General features: G+C 51.1%; 9 protein-coding genes across 9 annotated transcripts; 6 read left to right on the top strand and 3 right to left on the bottom strand.

Moving 5' to 3' along the window:
- Nucleotides 1–243: 243 nt before the first annotated feature.
- On the top strand, nucleotides 244–1110 carry ALT_2095 (alpha/beta hydrolase; the record flags this gene model as incomplete). Its single annotated transcript, XM_033557886.1, has 1 exon — nucleotides 244–1110. The coding sequence occupies one exon, from the start codon at nucleotides 244–246 to the stop codon at nucleotides 1108–1110; it is 867 nt and encodes a 288-aa protein (XP_033413777.1).
- A 285-nt stretch (nucleotides 1111–1395) lies between these two features.
- On the bottom strand, nucleotides 1396–3087 carry ALT_2096 (proteasome regulatory particle lid subunit RPN5; the record flags this gene model as incomplete). Its single annotated transcript, XM_033557885.2, has 5 exons — nucleotides 1396–1998; nucleotides 2053–2541; nucleotides 2601–2837; nucleotides 2899–2955; nucleotides 3001–3087. 5 exons carry the CDS (start codon nucleotides 3085–3087, stop codon nucleotides 1396–1398), a joined length of 1473 nt encoding a protein of 490 aa, XP_033413776.2.
- A 1078-nt stretch (nucleotides 3088–4165) lies between these two features.
- On the top strand, nucleotides 4166–5917 carry ALT_2097 (putative siroheme synthase; the record flags this gene model as incomplete). The annotated part of the gene is made up of 2 exons (XM_033557884.2): nucleotides 4166–4490; nucleotides 4548–5917. 2 exons carry the CDS (start codon nucleotides 4166–4168, stop codon nucleotides 5915–5917), a joined length of 1695 nt encoding a protein of 564 aa, XP_033413775.2.
- A 432-nt stretch (nucleotides 5918–6349) lies between these two features.
- On the top strand, nucleotides 6350–8176 carry ALT_2098 (deoxyribose-phosphate aldolase; the record flags this gene model as incomplete). The annotated part of the gene is made up of 4 exons (XM_033557883.2): nucleotides 6350–6399; nucleotides 6463–6544; nucleotides 6652–6813; nucleotides 7358–8176. 4 exons carry the CDS (start codon nucleotides 6350–6352, stop codon nucleotides 8174–8176), a joined length of 1113 nt encoding a protein of 370 aa, XP_033413774.2.
- Nucleotides 8177–9965: 1789 nt separating this feature from the next.
- Nucleotides 9966–11776, bottom strand: ALT_2099 (putative ribosomal assembly complex component Ipi3; the record flags this gene model as incomplete). Its single annotated transcript, XM_033557881.2, has 2 exons — nucleotides 9966–11351; nucleotides 11429–11776. 2 exons carry the CDS (start codon nucleotides 11774–11776, stop codon nucleotides 9966–9968), a joined length of 1734 nt encoding a protein of 577 aa, XP_033413772.1.
- Nucleotides 11777–13257: 1481 nt separating this feature from the next.
- Nucleotides 13258–15000, top strand: ALT_2100 (uncharacterized protein; the record flags this gene model as incomplete). Its single annotated transcript, XM_033557880.2, has 2 exons — nucleotides 13258–14010; nucleotides 14065–15000. 2 exons carry the CDS (start codon nucleotides 13258–13260, stop codon nucleotides 14998–15000), a joined length of 1689 nt encoding a protein of 562 aa, XP_033413771.2.
- Nucleotides 15001–15590: 590 nt separating this feature from the next.
- On the top strand, nucleotides 15591–16838 carry ALT_2101 (lipoate synthase; the record flags this gene model as incomplete). The annotated part of the gene is made up of 1 exon (XM_033557879.2): nucleotides 15591–16838. One exon carries the CDS (start codon nucleotides 15591–15593, stop codon nucleotides 16836–16838), a length of 1248 nt encoding a protein of 415 aa, XP_033413770.2.
- A 630-nt stretch (nucleotides 16839–17468) lies between these two features.
- ALT_2102 (phosphoserine phosphatase SerB) lies at nucleotides 17469–19003 on the bottom strand (the record flags this gene model as incomplete). Its single annotated transcript, XM_033557878.1, has 3 exons — nucleotides 17469–17792; nucleotides 17858–18115; nucleotides 18176–19003. 3 exons carry the CDS (start codon nucleotides 19001–19003, stop codon nucleotides 17469–17471), a joined length of 1410 nt encoding a protein of 469 aa, XP_033413769.1.
- Nucleotides 19004–20193: 1190 nt separating this feature from the next.
- On the top strand, nucleotides 20194–21180 carry met16 (phosphoadenylyl-sulfate reductase (thioredoxin); the record flags this gene model as incomplete). Its single annotated transcript, XM_033557877.1, has 2 exons — nucleotides 20194–20377; nucleotides 20438–21180. The coding sequence occupies 2 exons, from the start codon at nucleotides 20194–20196 to the stop codon at nucleotides 21178–21180; spliced, it is 927 nt and encodes a 308-aa protein (XP_033413768.1).
- Nucleotides 21181–21239: the final 59 nt, after the last annotated feature.

Consider the following 21239-nt stretch of genomic DNA (forward strand, 5'->3'; position numbering starts at 1 on the left):
TCGATACCTCATGGAGTCAGTAGAAGTGGTGGAGCTACTCCAAAATCAAGGCAAGGAAAAGTTGCCGCGCCTTATCTTATCGCACAGGAGTTTCCCACTGCGCTAGAGAGATACCTTGTCTAGAGATTGGGCCAAGAGATATCGAGCATTCAGCTTCACTTTCGCATTCATGGACATTTTATAGAGAATCTGCATACCCTCTTGCTAATTGTGACCCTCGTCTACCTGGCCCCATCCCTCATCATGGCGCCCCGTCAACCCCTCAAACTCCTCATGCTTCACGGCTACACGCAGTCCGGCACCCTATTCCACGCCAAAAGCCGCGCCCTCATCAAGCATATCACAAAGGCATTTCCCCTCCACGAAGTCTCCGCCATCTACCCAACAGGCCCTACTCGCCTCAACCCCTCCGACATACCAGGTTACGAGCCGCCCGCAGAGGGTTCCACCGCAGAACAGCAGCAGGAGCAAATAGAAGCATACGGGTGGTACCGCCGCTCAAACACTGCCGATCCACCCCTCTACGTCGGCCTTGAAGGCGGCCTGGATGCCATCGCCAAAGTCCTCCGCGAGGAAGGGCCCTTCGACGGCGTGATCGGGTTCTCGCAGGGCGCCGCGATGGCCGCCATGGTTGCGTCGCTGCTTGAGCCCGGTCGAAAGGAGGCATTCGAGCATTTCGCGGATCCCAAGGTTGCCTCGGAGGGGTTCGAGGTCAAGGAGCCTGTTGCGGGTGTCGCGTTTCCTGCGTCGTTTGAGGAAGCGGGCCATCCGCCTTTGAAGTTTGCGTTGTGTTATAGTGGGTTTCGGTCGCCGGGGCCGCGGTATCGGCCGTTCTATGAGAATCCACCTATTCAAACGCCCATTCTGCATGTCCTGGGGTCGTTAGATGCTGTTGTTGATGATACACGCAGTCGTGCACTGGTCGAAGCCTGCGCTGGTGAGCCGGAAAAGGAGGGGAAGGTTGTCTGGCATCCTGGTGGGCACTTTTTGCCTAGTCAGAGACCGTATTTGGATGCTGCGGTGCGGTTCATCAAAGAGCAACTGGAAGGAAAGCAAGCGAAGGCGGATGCAAAGGAAGATGACGTTAGAGATATGGATTTGCCATTTTAGACTTGGGTCGCCATTTTTGACCTTACTACCCGCTTTGTATATATCTGACTCGACTATTCAGATCATGTCTATAGACTTAGAAGCATCGTGCCTTAGAAGAATACAACAAGACAATTGCGATCAGTGCCAGAGACAATAAGGTCTATGCTACAAGGGATTGGGATCTGCGTACGCATTAATCCGTGGGTCGTTCACTATCAGAATATTTTACACGCTGTTGCAAAATATCTAGAGCCCAATCCAGTCATGACCGCTATCCACATATGCGGCACTGGCCAGATGATCTCAACGAGCCTTGCCCTTCTCCCCGCGGGATGGAAGAATTCTGGCCATCATCTCTTCCTTGGTAATCAAATGATCAATGCGCTCCAATAACCCAAGAAGGCTCTTCATGTCGCTGCTCCATTCGTTCAGCACATCATCGGCATCTCGAGGTTTGGCGAAATTGACCAGCCGTGCTGGACGATCAATCTTGGCACAGATGGTCTTTGATGTCACCAGCTCGCTGATGTACTTCTCTGTCTCTTCCTCGGTCAGATCGAGGAGTTCAGTCAGACGGCCCATCTGAATGCGAGTGTAGTACTTGGCTACCACGCGGACATTGTGTTCAATGACACGCTTGCGGAGATCTTGCCACCTCTTGTGTGCCTGATCCTCCGCGGACTGACTGGGTTGCGCGTTGAACACGTCCGTGTTGCAGAGATGTGGACCAAACTGCTCGGCTACCATGGGCCAACGCATCAGCTCTGGGACGGTGAAGAGCTTGATCAGGCGAGCTTCAACAGGAACTAAGGAGAGTCTGGAATCTTGCTGAATGCGATGCAGCAGATCGGACTGTTCATTGTCGTATGGAGAGAGGACAATGTAGTAGACGATGCGGGCAAGCACCTTGGTAACTATTGTCAGTTTCCACATTAGAAGACAGGTTAGGTATCGGCTTACTGCTCGCAGTTGCTCCGGGTTATTCTGCACTGATTCCGTGTCCAGGACCTCGCGATAGTGTTTGCAAACATCCAGATACTTGTAGTCGTGATTTGCGAGAATGATCTGTTGTTCGTAATAGCGAAGCTTCAGATCTGTCACATCTTCGTCGACTTCCATGGGAGGTTCATCGGGAGCACGTGTCTTTTCTCTTTCCTCAGCCGCCTTCTTGAGCTTTTCGATTTCCTCTGCTGACTTCTTTGGCTTGCGTGCGAAGTATCTCTTGTTGATCTTGCGGCTCAAGATCGCAGCTTGTGACCAATCACCACGTTCTATGCAAAGAGCTACCTGCTCCAAGATAAACTCTGTTTTCTCGCGTCTCGTCATGGAACCGAAGGTTTCCACCTGCAGCTCGCAAAGGATGTCGGCGGCAGCATTGACGTCACCCTGTGATTTCTTGATGTTCGACAAAATGCGTGTTACACGAGCCCTCTCTACTTCGACGAAAATCTGCAAGAGGTATCAGCAACAAGAGTACTGGAGCGACGGGCCTGTTATGGAGTACTTACCTTGCCCTCGGTCACGGTTCGCAGCGTCTCGATCACAGACAATTTCACATCCACGCTAGGTGTCTCATCCAAAAACTTCATCACCGTCTGGACCATCCTCGTTGTGGCCTGTTTGAGTTGTCCATGTTTCTTGGAGAGCAGGAGCACTTGGTCATTGAGGAGATTCCAGTTGCCCGAGTCTTTGGAGATTGTCACGATGGTGACAAGAATCCGTGAAGTAGTAGCGAGATCAGAAGCCTGATCGAGTGTCAGGTTAGTCTGAGTCGTCAGGAAGGTAGGATCGAGTATGATGGCATACCTGTCGTGCTTGCTTCTCAAGGACCAGGAGCTTATCGATGGCGGCTTCAACATCGGACTAGGGAGATTAGTAAATCAACACCAGAGAGTAAATGTTTCAAACCTTTGCCAGCTGCTCTGCCTCTGGGATCAGCTTGTCAGCATCCTTCGAGAAATCCTTCTCCGGCTTCAAGAGGCCTCCGTCGGACATGGTGACAAGCGCTGAGACGTCACTTCTTGAAATGATCGTTCTGATGCGTGGAAATTAGAAGTGCCTGTATTTCTATATCCCAGAGGTACAAATAAATCTGGAAGAAGAGTGCTGATTGGGTTTGAAATAGATTCTAGATAGAGGAACTTGAAGCTCTGACAGTGTGTACGGTGTACCTGCGCCTTGCTCTGCGGACCAGCTCAAGCTGGCGGAAGCTTCGTGTCACGTGTCACGGCATCACTGCGATCGAACTACAGACAAGCCCAGTGTCTCTACATTCTCGCAATCCTGAACAAACCTGCCTTTCTCATGCACATCGCTGTTTCGTGATCCGATGCCCTCACAACGGAAGTCCTGAGAAATTGACGGCAGCTTCAGGGTGTTTAGCCTCCTTAGAATATGTCTTTATCGAAGCTCACACGATGTAATGTTCAACTGATGCTTGGGACATGGCGATAAGGATCAGTCAAGATTACGATGGAGGACGTATGGTCACTACCAGCATGAAGGCTTTTGCTTTGGCTGCCATTAAGATCCTTTCCACCAGTCTCTTGTCGATTCCCCAAATGGACCCGTTATTATTATCGTTAATGTGATTTCCTTATCAGTCTATCCCATCTGTTCCTGGTAACATCGCTGGGAGGCTTAGATAAGCGCAAGGTACGATCACGCAATATCGCATTAACTATTTCGGGCTCCACGGCGTACAAACCAGCGGAAATAAATGAATGTCTAAAAAGTCAATTGTTTTCGTTGTTGCACTTGACAGATTCTCTTTGAATTTCTGTTCTATAATACTCTTGATAAGCTTATCGGTCCTGTCATCTGCGACAATCGTTTGGGGGGAGTCACTGTTATCTCCAGCGTATGAATAAGCTTCATCCTGGGTTTGGTATTTCCGCGGAAATTCAAAAAGCGATTCGAGCCCATTTTCTTAAGGCTGAGGATCGAAGGCGGTTGGGCTAGATATAAGAGTCAAAGCAACCCTTCTGCGGCGTTCATATTCACGTTTTCTACCTCATAGAAGAGAATCAAAGCTCTTCGCATTGGGCATTGCTTGCGGTGGCAATCTGTCACGATGAAGGATGCGTCTTGCGACAATGGCTGTCAAGCGCCTTTGCTGATGGCTATGAACACCGAACATCAGGTGCACTTAATTATTGGGACGAACCCTTTAGCAGGAGCCCGTTGTGCCAAGAGTGTAGGCGTGGGAGCGAAACCTATCATCATCGCACCAGATACGGTCGATGTGCACTATGCACTGACCGAGCGCTTCGAAGATGGCTCAGCGCAATGGATACGCAGAGCGTTCCAAGACGCTGATCTAACCACCCTTGGGAGGGAAGAAGTCGACCATGTTGTCGACATGGTGTTTGTCACTCTCGGCGGGAGTGACCCGTTGAGTAAGCATTGATTAATTTTTCCTATAGCAGCGTTTGTGGTTGTTGACGCTTCTATAGGTTCCCACATTTCGAAGCTTTGCCGACGGCTGAGAATTCCCGTGAATGTGTCTGACGCACCGGATCTCTGTTCCTTCAGCTTGCTTTCTACGTACTCAGATGGCCCTCTGCACATCGGAATTACGACTTCTGGCCGTGGCTGCAAGCTCGCTTCTCGCCTGAGGAGGGAAATTTCTGCTTCGCTTCCTCCGAACCTTGGGACCGCCATAGACAGACTCGGTGCGGTAAGAAAGCGTCTTTGGGCAGAAGACTACGCTGCAGGACTCTGCGATGGCCTTTTCGACGGCGACGACGATGATTCGACAGGCCAAAAACATACTTTCAACAATTTGGTCACAGAGCATGACAAATCGGCCGCCAAAACAAGACGCATGCGCTGGCTTTCTCAGATTTGCGAGTATTGGCCATTACGCAAACTCGCCACTATCACCGATTCTGATATCGAAAGAATCCTTCAGGCCTACTCCGCTGGTCAAGAAAATGCCAGCGACATGAATGGGGCTGCGTTGTTATCTAAGAAGGGAAAGATTGTCCTGGCTGGCTCTGGCCCAGGTCACCCTGATCTACTCACTCGCGCAACTTATCATGCGATTCAGAATGCAGACATTATATTGGCGGATAAGCTTGTGCCTGCTCCGGTCTTGGACTTGATCCCGCGCCGGACTGAAGTCCACATTGCGCGGAAGTTCCCCGGAAACGCGGATCAAGCACAACAAGAGTTTATGCAAATGGGAATCGAAGCACTACGCCAGGGGCGGTACGTACTTCGGCTGAAACAGGGTGACCCGTATCTCTATGGTCGAGGAGGAGAGGAGTTTGAGTACTTCCGAGGCGAAGGTTTTACACCCATGGTTCTTCCCGGAATCACTAGCGCGCTCAGTGCCCCCTTGTTCGCGGATATCCCTGCTACCCATCGTGGTGTTTCGGACCAGGTTCTAGTCTGCACCGGCACCGGAAGGAAAGGCGCAGCTCCAGAGCCTCCTACTTACGTACCGACTCAGACGGTTGTCTTCCTGATGACACTGCATAGACTGTCTGCACTTGTGGAATCACTGACCACCCTACCGGCGGCAGATGACAGCTCCCGTGCGAGAACGGCCTGGCCCAAGGACACTCCATGCGCCATCGTGGAACGGGCTTCATGCACGGATCAGCGGGTTATTCGTTCAACTCTTGAGCATGTCTGCTTGGCATTTGAAGCTGAGGGGTCTCGTCCCCCCGGGTTGCTCATTGTGGGAGCCAGCTGTCACGTTCTACACCGACCCAGCGGTCAAAAATGGATCGTTGAGGAGGGATTCCGAGGCCTGGATGAATTGCATACTGTTTTGGATGAGTCTATGAAGGACGGTAGTGTGCTGAATGCCTCTTGATAAGGCTAGCATTTGCATTCGGTGAATTTTTGGACACGAGTTATGAGAGATCATGTCATGGGCGGGGAGTTTTGTTTCAACAGGTCTTCGACTTGAGATAGAGATACCCATATAGATTATGTTTCAACACTATGAAATGGTTACGTTGATTGCTCATTTAGCTTTTGCATTAAACCAAAATGTAGGTTCAGGCTTGTTTTAATTCTTGAAATACCTGTTAAAGTGAAGAAGATTGAGAAGTACTGCCGCGAACCCCTTCAGAAGCAGGGCTTGAGGTAGTTGCGTGAAATATATCTTCTCCGTACAGGGATCTATACGGAGTCACGGGTTCCGCCCCTAGGCATCCGCAGCGCTCCGCGGATCCTCAAGTCAGCTCTTGTCAGCATCAACCATCTCAACTGCCATCTATCATCGAACAGCACCGACTGCAACATGCCAGCAGACAACAAGACATATCTCTCGAACGGGCAGGTGCTCGCAAGGTACGGATACGATAGCCGCTTCCAGAAAGCGAAAGGCAGAAGACTAATGCCATCCCACTTTAGTCCTCCCCTCTCCGTTCGCATTCTACGCTTCTTCGAGAATATCTACTTCTTCCTCGGCTTATATTTCGTGAGCCTTTTCTCGGTATGTTAGGCCCCGTCGATAATCTCTGACTTGGTCGTTTCTCCGCGCCTCGCCGGATCATTCACTCCGCATATTGTACGTCAGTTACTGACATTTGACCTTCATAGCTCGATCCCTATACTGCCGCTCAGAATTCCCAGTTCAATGTATCGCGGTCAGGAAACCGTCACAATGCTAGGCCTCGCTGGGGAGGCAGTGGTCCTAGCTCTGGAGGCGGCGGCGGCGGCGGCGGACCTGGAGGTGGATTTGGGCCTCGCAGGATTGGGCGTGTGGACGATATTAGAGGGCCGGAGTGTAAAAGCTGCCGTTGAGGTTGGGTAGGGGTGTTTTGTGGCTTGTCCTTTAGCGATGCTTTTGTTAGGTTGCGTTACGAGAACCGGTGTGTCTTGTACGTGGCACAGGGATTTGGTTTTTATTACAGTGAAGATAGTGACATCTTCGGCGTACGTCTTTGCTATCAGTGTGCATATAAAGGCCATCTCCCGCTGCGCCGTATATGATGTATTTCCGTTCATCCATGGAAGCTCGGATTGTTCTGATAAAGACTGGTCTATGCATGGGACACTACGGCTGTGGACTCGTTATCTCTGGCATACCTGCTGGAAGAGCAGGTGTTCGGGGATTCCATCCGCATCCATGGTTAATTCTGGAGGCGAATAATGACTACAGAGGACATCAGCATCCATATAGCTCATCATGATGCAGTGAAACAGATATCACGTGACTCATCGGGGTTCTCCGCAGTTGATGAGGGACGCAACAGCAAAACTGCGTTGGCCCACTGATAGCGTTGACGGTGTGAGTTTTCTCCAGGTCAGCACATATTCCAGCACCATGACTCTCCCTGCGAACAATGCCGAATGGGGTGCCGTGATCTCCAGTTACAAGGACCAGCTTCCGGAGGTCTATCCCGTATACCAAACCCCACTTCCGTCCTCCGTGAACCGGTACATCGACCACACCCAGCTGTCCTTAGATGCGACAGACGAGGACATTGACAAGCTCTGCGCGGAGGCCGCTAAATACAACTTCGCTGCGGTGTGCGTTCGCCTGCGACATGTCCGCAGAGCCGTTACAAATCTCCAGAGTAGCCCGGAGTGCACTGTGGCCTGCGTCGTGGGGTTCCCTGAAGGCACGCATGACACCATGGAGAAGGAGAAGGAGGCGCTGGACGCCGCAGAACTTGGAGCGAGTGAGCTAGACATGGTGATCAATTGGCCAAAATTGAAGGAAGGACAGTACATGGATGTCTACGCCGACGTCCTCGAAGTGCGGAAAGGGGCGCCATCGCCGGTCAAGCTGAAAGTGATCCTGGAGACTTCGCAATTGACCAAGGATGAGATTATTGCTGGCTCTGTCATATCGAGCATGGCCGGGGCCGACTTTGTCAAGACCAGTACAGGATTCAAGGGAGCGGGGGCCAATGTTGACGACGTCGCTATGATGCGGGCTGTTGTTGAGCTGGTAGGAAAGGGAACTAAAGTGAAAGCCAGTGGAGGAGTTCGCTCCGCGGAAGACTGTATCAAGATGCTGAAAGCAGGCGCAGATCGCATTGGAACGAGTTCAGGGGTGAATATTGTAAACCAGCTCGCAGGAAAGGAGACGCAGCCGGCCACACCTGCAGCTTACTAGTACGGCGATCAGCAGCGAGCCTCAACGAAGGTAGTCTATTGCTTGCTACTGAGACTGAGCTTGTCGTCAGAAGAATAGTACCTTTCAAATGTCTGAAGCTATGTACTTGACTAGTAACTGTAAGACACAGCGTAGGAATGGATATCACTACATTGCTGTTTGGGTGGATAGCTGGTTGAGCACGTTGTCAACAAATACCCATCAGCTGCTAATTTGTTCTCCACACGGACGGACATTTGATCGAAGGAGGATGAAAAAGATCTGCAATTATTATTGACGATGATCCATCCGTCTATCCAACTCCCTTTACCCCCCTCCTTCCAGAGGCGTTGCTGCCAAGACAAAGACAACTCTCACCTACCGAAGTTACTCACCAAAGGCAAGTACTTTTCGGCAGTTATTCGACATACTTCGATCGCATGACTTGCAGAGGCGACAACCTGCAAAGGCGAAAACATTGCAATGATTTCAATATCGACGTTTGCGATGGCAGCCATGACGCTCCCTTCATTTCAAGAGCATCTGCTGCCTATACACCGAGTGACCGTAGAGAGTGGAATCATACAGTGAATGAGAAGCTTAGTGTCAATATCGAGGATATGTCCTCCGTATTTCTCAGAATCAGACTGTGGACAAATCTGTCATATTCAGGCTCAAATAATTGGGCAAGACCCTGCGTTCCGGGTACATCGCATATGCTCTAGACGCCTTCTGCCTTGAACATGGCATTGTATAGGTGACGATATCAATGCACTCGTCGTGAAGCTGGTGATTGATATGGGGAAATTTCAGCACCCAACAAATCGGACTGCTTTCTCACCCTTCTCGCCTGCTGGCAGACCTGTATACGTACTTAGAGACACTACCCTCCCTACGCAAGAACCTGAGTATGCATCTCAATCTTTGCACACCGGACTGCTACCAAATTGGATATATCATCTCCCCGTCAATGAGGTGTGCGACTACGGCGAGGCTCCGAAGAAGCAATCCGTTCAATGCTTCTTTGGGTTGGCAGGGCGGGAAGGTAGGTGAGGTTGCTATTCTACTCTGTTGTAAGCTCTGGTCTGGCCTCTTCTTCGTTTCAGATTGGATTAAAGAATGTGTCTGAAGTCTTCCCCATGAAACAGGTTCGACTTCCAGACCCGTCAGCCAAGCATTCCTGGTTGGTGATCTCACACGAGGCTGTACGTTCTGACGTCTTATTTCTGACATCCGAGGAATGCCTGCTCCCTTCAATTTGCTTTTACGGTGGCAATGGACCAATTGATGAGAGTTCAGAGCAAGGGAGGATGGAGGAGCCAGTGCCCAAGCCCCTTGATACAGGGACCCCTCTTTAGATTCTTGCTTTTTTATCTGTCAGCTTCTGGCGTGCGGCCGAAACGATGATAGCACCTTTCAGGTTTGAATTATTGGCGACTGAGTGTTAATATCGCTATGTGGTTGTCCATGCGTTCGATGGACTTACTGATGTTGGGTTGGCCTGGAATACACGTCTGTTGTGGGTGTTAGGAGTTCTGGACTTTTGTCCAAGGGATGAGACGATTGAGATAGTTTTATATATTGAGTCCATGCTTTAGACCCTTGGTGGGTTCATGACTATATACACATGCAAAATGTTCAGTATATGTAGTTTGCCCAAACCATTAGCCCATTGCGCCTTTCCTGGAAGTCTATTCGAACGATATGTATGCAGATGCAGTGAAACCTAGTGTCATAACAGAGAACTCTAAGGAAGGGAAAGGGAAGCGGAAGGGAAGCGGAAGGGGAAGATAGGAGATAGAAGCGACAATCATTGCTCGTCACTGCTTTGATCATCGGTTTCGCTAGTCTGAGCTTCCTCTTCCAATTCCATCCGCCGAAGTACGGCATCGCCCTTCTTTCCTTTCTTCTCGGCAGCAAGCCAGGCTTCCCGCCTGCGAGTCTCGCGCTCTTCTTTTCGAGCTTGACGCAGGAGCTTTTCGCGATGGGCCTGTTCCTGCTTATGATGCAGCTCATTGACGTAGTCATGCAGGTTGGCGAGGTCCGAGCGCAGTTTAGTCACCTCATCCGTGGTAACTTGGCGGGCCGTCTCGTTGACAGCAAGTTTCTTCTTTAGTGTGGTAATTTCCTCTTCCAACGAGGCGATCTGGGAGTCATCGACAATTGCCGCTTGCTCCGAGACTACTGATTGCGAAATCGCCGAGACATGGTTTCCGTTGTTCCCAGAATGTTTGAGAGCGGCAAGCTCCGCAAGACCTTCTTCCATCATTGACTCAGGGAAGAAAGCGTGCGTCAAGACTGTAGAGAATTGATTTGTTTGATGATCGCTTAAATTGAGTCGGGCTGTGTTAGAGACGAGCAGATGCGTACTGAATGTATAGTCAGCAGGGACCGCGCCAGGCGTACCCGAAGACTCTGAAAGAGCATGGTCATAACGGGGCTTGACGATGGTGTGCGCTACTCGTCTCAGCTCATTTCCGGAAGATGGCAGTCCTTCCAGGGGGAGTGCAATGATATTCGTCACCGGGTGGGTGTAATCTGCTAGTGTTGATGCATATTTCCGTCGAGCTACACTCCATGACAAGACTTTTCCGTTTTGATGTCCGGATAGCAAGGTCATTCCATCGTAGGACAGAGAAAGCGAGTGGACACTACCGAAGTCGGAGGATGGAGCAAGCCAGCGGTCTTCTGCTGATGGTTGTGACGGCGTGGACTGTAATGAAGGATCGTGTAGGGTATGCTGTATTGACTGACTCTTGTAGAAGTCGACTGACTGGACGCTACCATCCTCATATCCCACGTAGAATGCACGGTCAACCGGATCAAGAGTCAAACATGTTGCAGAGGCGGGCAGGAGGAAGGTTCGCAAGAGGCGTCCGGTGTGATAATCCCAAGCAATGGCGGTGTTATCTTTGGAGGTGGACACAGCGATGTTATAGCGACCGCTGCTATGACCCACAGCGATGGACGTAATGGCAGCGCGATGGTTTGAGAATGTACGGATGGGCGAGTTTGGCTGCTGACGGTCCCGCCCAGAGGGAGGTTTCGTGAATGAAAGGATATCAACGAGTGACCAGACATGGATACTAGCATCAGACGATCCCGAAAGAATGAAGTTGGAAGTGGGATCAACCACGAGCGATGTCACTGGCTGTAAATGCGACGCTGTCGTAGCCACTTGTCGCCCAGTGCAAGTCTGTCGTCGAAGGACCCCAGTCAGATATCCGAGCTTGCAGAGACGCAGAATGAGTTTTTAACAGCTCGTTCACTCACCTCCCACAAAATCAACCGTCCACCTTCTGTCCCCAGAACCAGTATATCCCCATTCTTCCCACCCGCGAGCGCGATGCTGCGTATGCGCTCCGGAAAAGGGACGATTGCTTCCTGGTTTCCCTTCTCTCGGCTGTACACATGAACAATGGCTTTCTCTGACTGCGCAGCGAACACGTGCGACGGACTCACAGCCAGGCAATTGGCCGCTGTTGAGCTTTTCTTGAAGGTAGAGCGTAGGTTAAGAGAGGGCTGCCACTCTTGCACACAAATTCCCACATCTCTCAAGGTCGCAGCTGCTGGCGTCTTGACGGACGTCAATGTGGACGCGATAAAGCTCTCAGACAACATAACGACTTGACTGAGAATTGAGGGAAAAGGATAGAGAGGAAAAGAGACGCTGATAGTGACGAGCAGCTGTCATAGAAACTTTTTTTTTACGTTTTCCTCCTTTGATGGATCACCGATAAAGCGGGCGATAAACGATCAGTTTGTCTTGTTTGCTGCTCATGGGGAAGATGAGATGCTCTGTATTTGCTTCTAGAAATGCCGATCAAGCTCATCTTGGGAAGACAGTATTAAATCTAACTAAACGGACATTTCCTCCGAAGAATTAGCTTTGGTTCTCTGGTTCGTGCCCCAATACATTGACAATAATCCTCGGTCACCCCTTCAATTCCTCCTACTGACCCTACTGTCATAGTAGCAGCTCCTCGCTGAGAAAAGGTTGGGTCGACAAAGACAGGTCAGACGAACTATTATTTTCACCATGCTGGTCATTCATCCTGGGTCTTCTTTCTCATTCTCTACAGTGCCTCCTGTTGGTATTGCAGCCATCTGAATGAATGAACGATGTCTTCGAAAGTATATCTGCAGCCACTACCGAAATTGTACGGCCATCGCCAAATATGGCCGCCAATGCCTGCGCCCACAGCAACCGATGCAAGGGGTCCTTTCCTAGGGGCGTACCTTTGATTGCTCAGTGCAACAGGCACATCAAGTCCGTAACCCAATTGAGTTCAGAAACACAGCGTGACGTCCCTTCGGAAGATCACAGGGTTACCTTGTCCCTCGCTCTGCATGTCTCATTCCTTGTGTTCTGACGAAATAGGATCGACTTGGGTAAGCAGACCACCCACGTTGTGATGTCCCTGCAGGTGGCGCGCAGTGACCGCGGTCGATCCAATAGCCGTAGTGATTGTTTCGATCTCACCTCCCACTGGCATGCAAGGATGGTGAAGTCGTTACCTTTCCAATTCGTTCATGTTCCAAAATCTCTGGGGGGGGGCTCTCCGGAAGGGGCAAGATATACATGCCCAATGTCTGGCCTGCTGTCACCCCAGGGCATCAAGGGATGGTTGGAGTGTGTAAGCTGTGCTCGTAGTTATAGGTGATGATGGCTCTTTTAGATGATTCGCATCTGGTTCCTTTCTTCCTGGTTTGACTTCCTTGGCTCATCCGAACGCTATATGCAAATTCATTCTCTTAACTGCTCTTCTCACGACTCTGCATGCAACATGTCCTCCACGAACCACCAATCTCCTCGGATGTTCTCGAGACCAACCTATCATGAGCATACAATGTCCGCCTATCCCGTACCATCCTACTGTGTGCCCCGAGAAGGTTCCGTGGCACAGGATAATGCACATGTATCAGCCTGTCTTTCGGAAGACTATCGGCCTCGGAGAAGGAAGCAGATGACGAGTTCTCTGTCTTTCATGCCACCAACATTTCCTCGGCCTGAGCAACTACCTGACCACACGACTTCACAATCAAGACGGCCGGCAGACCGGGGTCCCATCTGCATTTCGCCTTTTCGTTCTGTGCGGAAGATGAAGGAACCTTTCCAACTGCGCCTACCTAGCTCCCCTTCGTTGGAGAACATCACAGCCGCCGCAAGGGAGTCGAAAGCGGCAAGGCCAATGTCTGGGAATCAGACACTGCGAACATGGCGATCGGACATGAACTTGGCTTCGAGTCTGGAGACATTCGGACTTCTGCCGAGCCCCCCTCTGTCTGACTCCAGAGAATCGCGCCCATCCACATCGTCGACGTACTTCTCACCCAAACCGGATTCTGAGATGGAGGCGGGTGAGAGACGAATGAAACATTGCGGTTGTATTCCTGATTTCAACTCATGCGACGCTTGCGACGGTGCGCGCGGTAAGGTTTCCAAAGCAGAGGAAAGGGCGACACGGGAACCAACCAATGTCCATGCGGCGTACTCCAACCTGGTCAAACGATGTGAGTCTGACGAGGGACGATTCACACCAGCCTCCACCGATTCGGAACGAACATTATCCCCCTCTGAATTCTCCGATATTGAGCTACCAGAGCTGGGGACAGCTTCTAGCTGTGTTGTGACGGCCCAGAGAAGCCGGACAGGAACTATTTCAAGCGAGGGGAGTAGCTGGATGCCAAGTAATCTCTCATACTTTGAGAGATGGCTTCAAGGTGTTCCGGGGACGCTAGATATGAAGGACGAGAGATCAAAAGAACTGAATCGGAGAAAGTGTCAGATAGTCCAAAACAGCCCTCCACGTCTGGAAGGCAAACGTGAGTTGGAGGCTACAGATGAAGCTGTGGTAAGTCTCCGTCTGAGAGCTACTAGTTCGTTTATTCTACTAATACAAAAGCAGATTCTCGATCTCACCAGCTGCAGCATAACTAAGCCCAAACTGGTTGATATATCCCGACAGTCATCTCCCGCCATGAGCCACACGCTCCCAAATACTACACAGCATCCAGTCCCTTCCACTCCCGACATGCACCAACAAGAAATATCTGCCTTCAGTCCTGACACTCCACTGGAGATGTCAGATAGTGGTTATGCTACCCATAATTCCTGTTACTCGCCAGACGAGTTTCAGGATGACAAGGAGTCGCATTATACGGATTCCGTTTCAACCCATTCAGAAACAGCTAGCGAAACGATAGTGTGTGACAAGCTGGTTCTCAAAGAAGGACCGCCCTTCTCGCCACCCAAACCAAAGCCTGGGACTAGAGCCGACTCTCCGCCGAAGAGCCAAACCTCCCCAGCGCGGTCGTCCAATATGTCAGAGAAGGAAGAACGAAGGTTGTGGGACCATGAATGGACTATCGAACAGCTGGAGCAATCCGTCAAAGATTTTCCACGCAACATGTTGAAACTCACGTCCCCTGTCATAATGTTCCTTCGTCAAAACAACGAGAAGGCGTTGATTCGACCGTTTCGTAAAATATTCCCAGACGTCGCGGAAAATCTGCTTGACTGTCTCTGTGCGGTCTTGATAGCACGAAACTATGTGGCCTCGTTGGCTTCTACCCATCGAGGGACCAGCAGCTTATCCTATCGGTCGACATTGTCCCGCTTGGATCCAGTCCCTGAGAAGCCAAGCTCAACGCCAGCAACGCAATTCACTCCAACATCACCGTCCCGTATCAGAGACCGTGTGCTGGGAGCGCGAAGTACAGAGCTTCGTACAGATTTGGACCGAATTGTTGACAACCTGCTGTTCGCAGTGAGCGGCCGGTCTGATGAAACGTTGAAATCCGCTGTACTCGTTTTAGCCCAGGTGCTTGAATCCAAAGCCTAGCTTTGATATAAGCTGGGCTTCCGATCTCTTTCTTTTCATTTTCTCAATCTTCTTTTCGTCATTTTATCCAGAATGACTTTCATGCCCTTATGGTGAGCACTACAGGTACCACCGTCGGTCTTATATATTTGCTTTATTCCCTCAGTTCCGATCACTCCTGAATATGTCGTTCACTTGCTGTTTAGACCACTGCGTTCTATATACCTGCCATTTGGAGTCCAAATTTGGCACGCTTTTCCTTTGTGTTGTATATCATTGGCGGCCGTGGCTGGTGTATGGTTACAGAGAAGATAATTAAGGGCAATCAAACGATACTCCAACAGTAGTTCTGATCTATAGTCCAATGACTCCAATCTATCAAAGTGATCCTACTCGGTGCTTAGTCCCTAGCACCATACGCGGAAACCTCAGGCAACGATCCGAAGGCAGTTAATCTAGATGAGTCAGCGTCGGAGGTAATCGTTGAGTCGCCGGAGTTGCTGGGGCCTTTCCCGCGGAATATTATCATACTGATAATTATAATTTAATACCATCGATGGTCACTCTACCAATCCTCATATCGTCCACATAACCACTCCAGAACTTTCATAATGGCAGTATCAACAAGTCACTTCAGATCGCTCTGTGCGTCATCAAGGTCCCTGTCGCGAACTGGAATCGTTGCCCCCATCAGCTGCCGTGGCTATGCTACAACAGAACCCTCGCCATCAGCCACCAGCACTACAACGACAACAACAGCACGGAGACGGACAACGTTCAAAGACAAATTAAATGCCGGCCCATCGTTTGCAGACTTTGTCGGGAACGACAATGCCCCTCTCGACGCCTCCGAAGCATACGCTCTCAAGACCGCCCTCGTCGGGCCCGCCGGCCGCAAGAAGGAAATGACCCGTCTGCCGTCATGGCTGAAGACCCCGATCCCCGACTCGAAGAACTACCAGCGTCTTAAGAAGGATCTGCGCGGCCTTAATCTGCACACTGTCTGCGAGGAAGCGCGGTGTCCCAACATCTCCGACTGCTGGGGCGGCAGCGACAAATCCGCCGCCACAGCCACCATCATGCTGATGGGCGATACCTGCACCCGCGGCTGCCGATTCTGCAGCGTGAAGACCTCACGGACGCCGGCCCCGCTCGACCCGCACGAACCGGAGAACACAGCCGAAGCGATCTCCCGCTGGGGACTCGGATACGTGGTCCTGACCAGCGTTGATCGGGACGATCTAGCCGACGGAGGTGCCCGGCACTTTGCAGAGACGGTGATGAAAATCAAACAGAAGGCACCTAGTATCCTGGTCGAGTGCTTGACCGGTGATTACGCGGGCGATCTGGAAATGGTGAAGCTGGTTGCTCGCTCCGGATTAGACGTGTACGCGCACAACGTCGAGACAGTGGAAGCTCTGACGCCTCAGGTCCGTGATCGCCGTGCCAACTTCCAGCAGTCTATCCGTGTGCTCGAGGCGGCGAAGAACGCCCAGCCCTCGCTTATCACCAAGACCTCGCTGATGCTTGGTCTCGGGGAGACGGATGAGCAACTGTGGGATGCGCTGCGCCAGCTGCGCGCGGTGAACGTTGACGTTGTCACGTTCGGGCAGTACATGCGGCCGACGAAGCGTCACATGGCTGTGCATGAGTACGTTACTCCGGATCGGTTCGAGCTGTGGCGCCAGCGGGCGCTTGACATGGGCTTCCTCTACTGTGCGTCAGGTCCTCTCGTTCGGAGCAGCTACAAGGCCGGCGAGGCGTTCATTGAGAATGTGCTGAAGAAGAGAAGAGCTGCCTCTGGAGGTACGGAAACGGTCGGCGATCGGCCAGTTGCCGTGGACGAGGTTACGCGGTGAATTTTTGCAGAGGTTCTCTCTATTCCTGTCTTTTGCGTCTTTAGGATCATTTATCGGCGCCTGTTGGTTTTTCGTCGGATTCGCTTCGGGTATGATCATCACTGCAGTATTCATCGCTTGGGCCTATTATATGACACAGATCATCATATCAGTGTGACGGGTTGAAATTCGTCAAATACGATACAATATCAATGAGTTGGAATCATTGTGTGCATGTTTGCTATTTGGTATTCGTAAAGTTTCATGCATATCTACCAACCCTCTCTTGCACACCCTACGCCCGCATGAGACGCTATACTCCGTACGCTTGAACGACCCAACAACCCACTGCCTCAAACAGAATCGGTATCCGAAAAGAGATTTGCGAAATAAAAGGCGGAAGATGATAGTAAGAAGAAAAAGAGAGTAGATAGCTCGCACATATCAAATCCGAGCCCCCTAGGCCAAAGACAATAAGGGATCGAAAGCAAGAAACCTTCGTCTAATGCTCTCTTTGCTTGTTGACAGACAGTTTGAAGTGAGGGCCTGTCCGCACCAGGCGGATGCTTCCCGTGCTCTCCTTTCATTTAAAAGAGCATTTGTGGTAAGAGTGATATGTGTCGATGGAACCAAACTATGAAAGCATGGCTTTCAAGCGTCGTCGAAAACCAACTCCTTGATGTCCTCTTTCGTCATACCAAAGAGATAGAGAATGTCCAACATACTCTCACCATTGAGACGAGTCGGTGCCTCAAGCTGGACCTTGGACTTGGCGCGCCAGGCAACTCCAAGACCAGCCGCATGAAGCATAAGAAGGTCGTTCGCACCGTCGCCGACAGAAACAACCTGGGTGATTGGAATGCCGTTCTCCGCCGCGAGAGACTTGAGAAGCTCACGCTTCTTGCTTGCATCAATAATAGGGTGAGTGGGTACAAGCTTGCCGGTGAGAGTTTGAGACGCCTCGTCGATTTCGAGCTAAAAATGGATATTAGTCCATGATTGGCTTAAGGAAGTCGGCATGAGGAACCAGGGCAACCCACGTGATTGGCATACGCATAGTCGATGCCGAGTTGGCCAGCGAGCCATTCGGCCAGAGGCTGGAATCCTCCACTCAAAACCGCGAGTTTGCAACCGAGCTTCTTCAGAGCTTTGCACAGTTCGCGAGCGCCAGGCGAAACGGTGAGTACAGGTTTCAACTTCTCGAACACGTCAGCTGGAACGCCCTTCAAGAGACCGACACGCTCTTTAAGCGACGCGGAGAAGTCAAGCTCTCCGTTCATGGCACGTTCAGTAATTTCCTGGCCGCCCAAAGTTAGTCGTTGTGCTATTCATTATACTTGAAGCTGTCCGCTACGAACCGAGACTTCCTTCTCAACGCCAACGAATTTGGCAATTTCGTCAATCACCTCATTCTGGATCAAAGTGCTGTCCATATCGAAGACGACCAGACGCTTGTGACGACGGAAGACGCTTTCCTTCTGAAGGACCACCTCGACGTTCCATTCGCGCTCGAACCGCCATATGCTCTCGTGTTTGCGAAGGTCATCGAAAGAAAGATACTCGGGGTTCGGCGGAGGAGAGAGAGTAACCTCGACGACGCGCGGCTGATCGTCCTGATCCAAGCAGCGATGAGAGGTATTCATGCGCTGGTAAGGCGTCGAGAGGGATTCCATAATCTGGAGGAAATTGGTCAAACACAGCTGGGAGACGAACGGACCGTACAGATGGTCGAGTGGCTCCGGCTCCGGAGCTGGAGGCTCCCGTGGGAGCTTCTCAATATCAACCGTCGGGGCGGATCCCACAGGAACCATGGGGGACGGGAGCTTATTCGCATTTGGGGAAGAGTCGGGATGGAGATGAGGATGAACGGGATTGGCGGACTTGTAGATGATAGTTGCTACCAGTTTTGGAGTTCCAGTAGGAAGGGAATTTGTCTGATGATTGAAAATGGTGTGAACAATGCCGCTTTCAGTGACCTTTTCGGGGTCTGGGCTGATGGGGTTAACATGGAGATTAGAGAGCGACTGTAGTAGAGACTCGCGGGAGGCTCCTAGGACATCTTCGATGTTTTGAGTGAATGAAACCGGGGGCTTATACTGCTGATGGTCCTGGATAAAGGAGTTACTCGAAAGAGACTGTCGTAGCACCGGACGCGTTGGACGTGCTATAGGGTTGGGTGCTGCCATTGTGTCGCAACGTCGGACAAGGTCTCTTGTGATTGAAGAGAGGGGCAGAACGATAGAGCGGATAAGCGGCGGTCTTTTTCACAAACAACCGAAAGCGATCGTCCAAAAGGCACCCTGGTAGAGGACTGGAGACTCAAAGTAAACAGCCAGTCCGAGAGAAGAATAATAATGATATGATAACGGGGATGGTTGACTCTGACTAGTCGCAGTACGTCGTCGGTAGTTTGTCAGTTCCCTGTGTCGATCGGCCGGTGGGCGGCACGTGGTGGGGGAGTCCCAAATAGGAAAACATGAATCACGTGTAGGAGAGTAAGCTTGGCGCTTCGCCGCCCGGCAGAAACATCAGCAGCTGATCAAACCAGCCAAGTATTAAAACTTGGGCTGCGACGCCAGTTGTCCGAACAAATAAAGGCCATACTAGGTCTCTATATTCGGACTTATGCACTGATTGTCTAAATGTCTAGATGAACAAAAGGATCATGATTCGGTGTCATGTAAGACATTTACTTCCCCTCGTTTCGACGCTTGCTGATACACCAACCAGAGACCCTAGCAGGCGATTAGATAGACCACGGGCTCATTTCGGATGCAGCCCTGGAGCTGATAAGACGAGCAGAGCAATCTCTGTCTGCAGCTCGGATGAATACTTCTCATCTGCATTAATAATGCTCATTCTCCTGTGTTCCACGCTTGTTCCATAAGGGACAGTGAACAGGAGAGCTTCCAAGCGGATGCTGATGACATAAGCCATTCCGGTTGGGCGGAGACGCCGGAAGCGCAAGTATTGCGTGATTTCCCCAAGGCATGAGGAAATTGAATTTTTCAGCAATGCCTCTTGAAATGGCAGGCGGTCACAGCCAATGTCGTGATTGAACATGGCAAAATCAGCCGGGGAGATGGCGCAAGTAAGTATGAGAACATAGAGGGGACAGCAGCGTGCCGTTACCGGATTATGTCGTGATCGTCCCTGTCTGCCTCTCTCTTATATCAGTCTTGCCATTGGCATCTCTGTTCTGGTCCTTCAATCAGTCTACCAGAGTTGAATCTGTTCTGTTCTCCCTCTTTCATCATACCTCTGTATCCACTCTAGATCTATAAACATAACCAATTCATTGTTGCACTCATCGTACAACGTTCTTGTGTGTTTATCCCTTGGTTACATTGAAGCGTCCATCACAACACAACTCAGGATGCCTGCCAAGCTGCCTTCCAACTACACCTCTGATACGGAGGCCGCTGTCGACTCCAGAGATCTTCAGACAGAATCCGGCTATGTCAGTGGGGATTCGAGTGATGTCTACACTCCAGAGATTGTCTTCACCAAACCACACCTGCAGTTTCTTAACAGACAACTCCAGTTCCTGGAGCCTCAAGGTTAGTACCGTGTGTTCCTTCTCAGGACTCTCTAGTAGGCCAAGTAGCTGACAGACATAGAAATCTTGAGATGGTGCATCACATCCCTTCCTCATCTCTTCCAAACCACTGCGTTTGGTTTGACCGGACTTGTCACCCTTGACATGCTTTCCAAGCTTCAAGTGCCCCGCCCACAGATGGTTGATTTGATCTTTCTGGACACTCTCCACCACTTCTCAGAGACCCTGGCTCTGGTTGACCGTGTCCGCAAGAGGTACCCTCTGAACAACATCCACATTTACAAGCCAGCTGGTGTCGAAACCGCGGAAGAGTTTGCCAAGAAGTACGGAGCCAAGCTCTGGGAGACAGACGATCAGTTCTATGACTGGGTTGCCAAGGTCGAACCGGCCCAGCGTGCCTACCGTGAACTCAACGTTCATGCCGTCCTCACTGGACGTCGCCGCAGTCAAGGTGGCAAGCGTGGCGATCTCGATGTGATCGAGGTCGACGAGGCTGGCCTCATCAAGGTCAACCCTCTGGCCAACTGGACGTTCGAACAGGTCAAGCAATACATCAAGGAGAACGATGTGCCCTACAACGAACTGCTGGACCGTGGCTACAAGAGCATCGGTGACTGGCACTCCACACAGCCTGTCAAGGAGAACGAGGACGAGCGATCCGGTCGCTGGAAGGGCCAGGAGAAGACCGAGTGTGGCATCCACAACCCTCGCTCCAAGTACGCCCAGTACCTGATGGAGCTGGAGCGTAAGAGACAGGAGGAGGCTCTGTCGCAGGCGCTTCAGAACCAGCTCACTACTGCGTAGACATTCTTGTCTTTTCTTGATTTGCATCTTCACTGGCGTTCTCGGGTTACATCTAGCGA

This window comes from Aspergillus lentulus (assembly GCF_001445615.1).
Source record: "Aspergillus lentulus DNA, contig: Alt04, strain: IFM 54703, whole genome shotgun sequence".
Lineage (NCBI taxonomy): Eukaryota > Fungi > Ascomycota > Eurotiomycetes > Eurotiales > Aspergillaceae > Aspergillus > Aspergillus lentulus.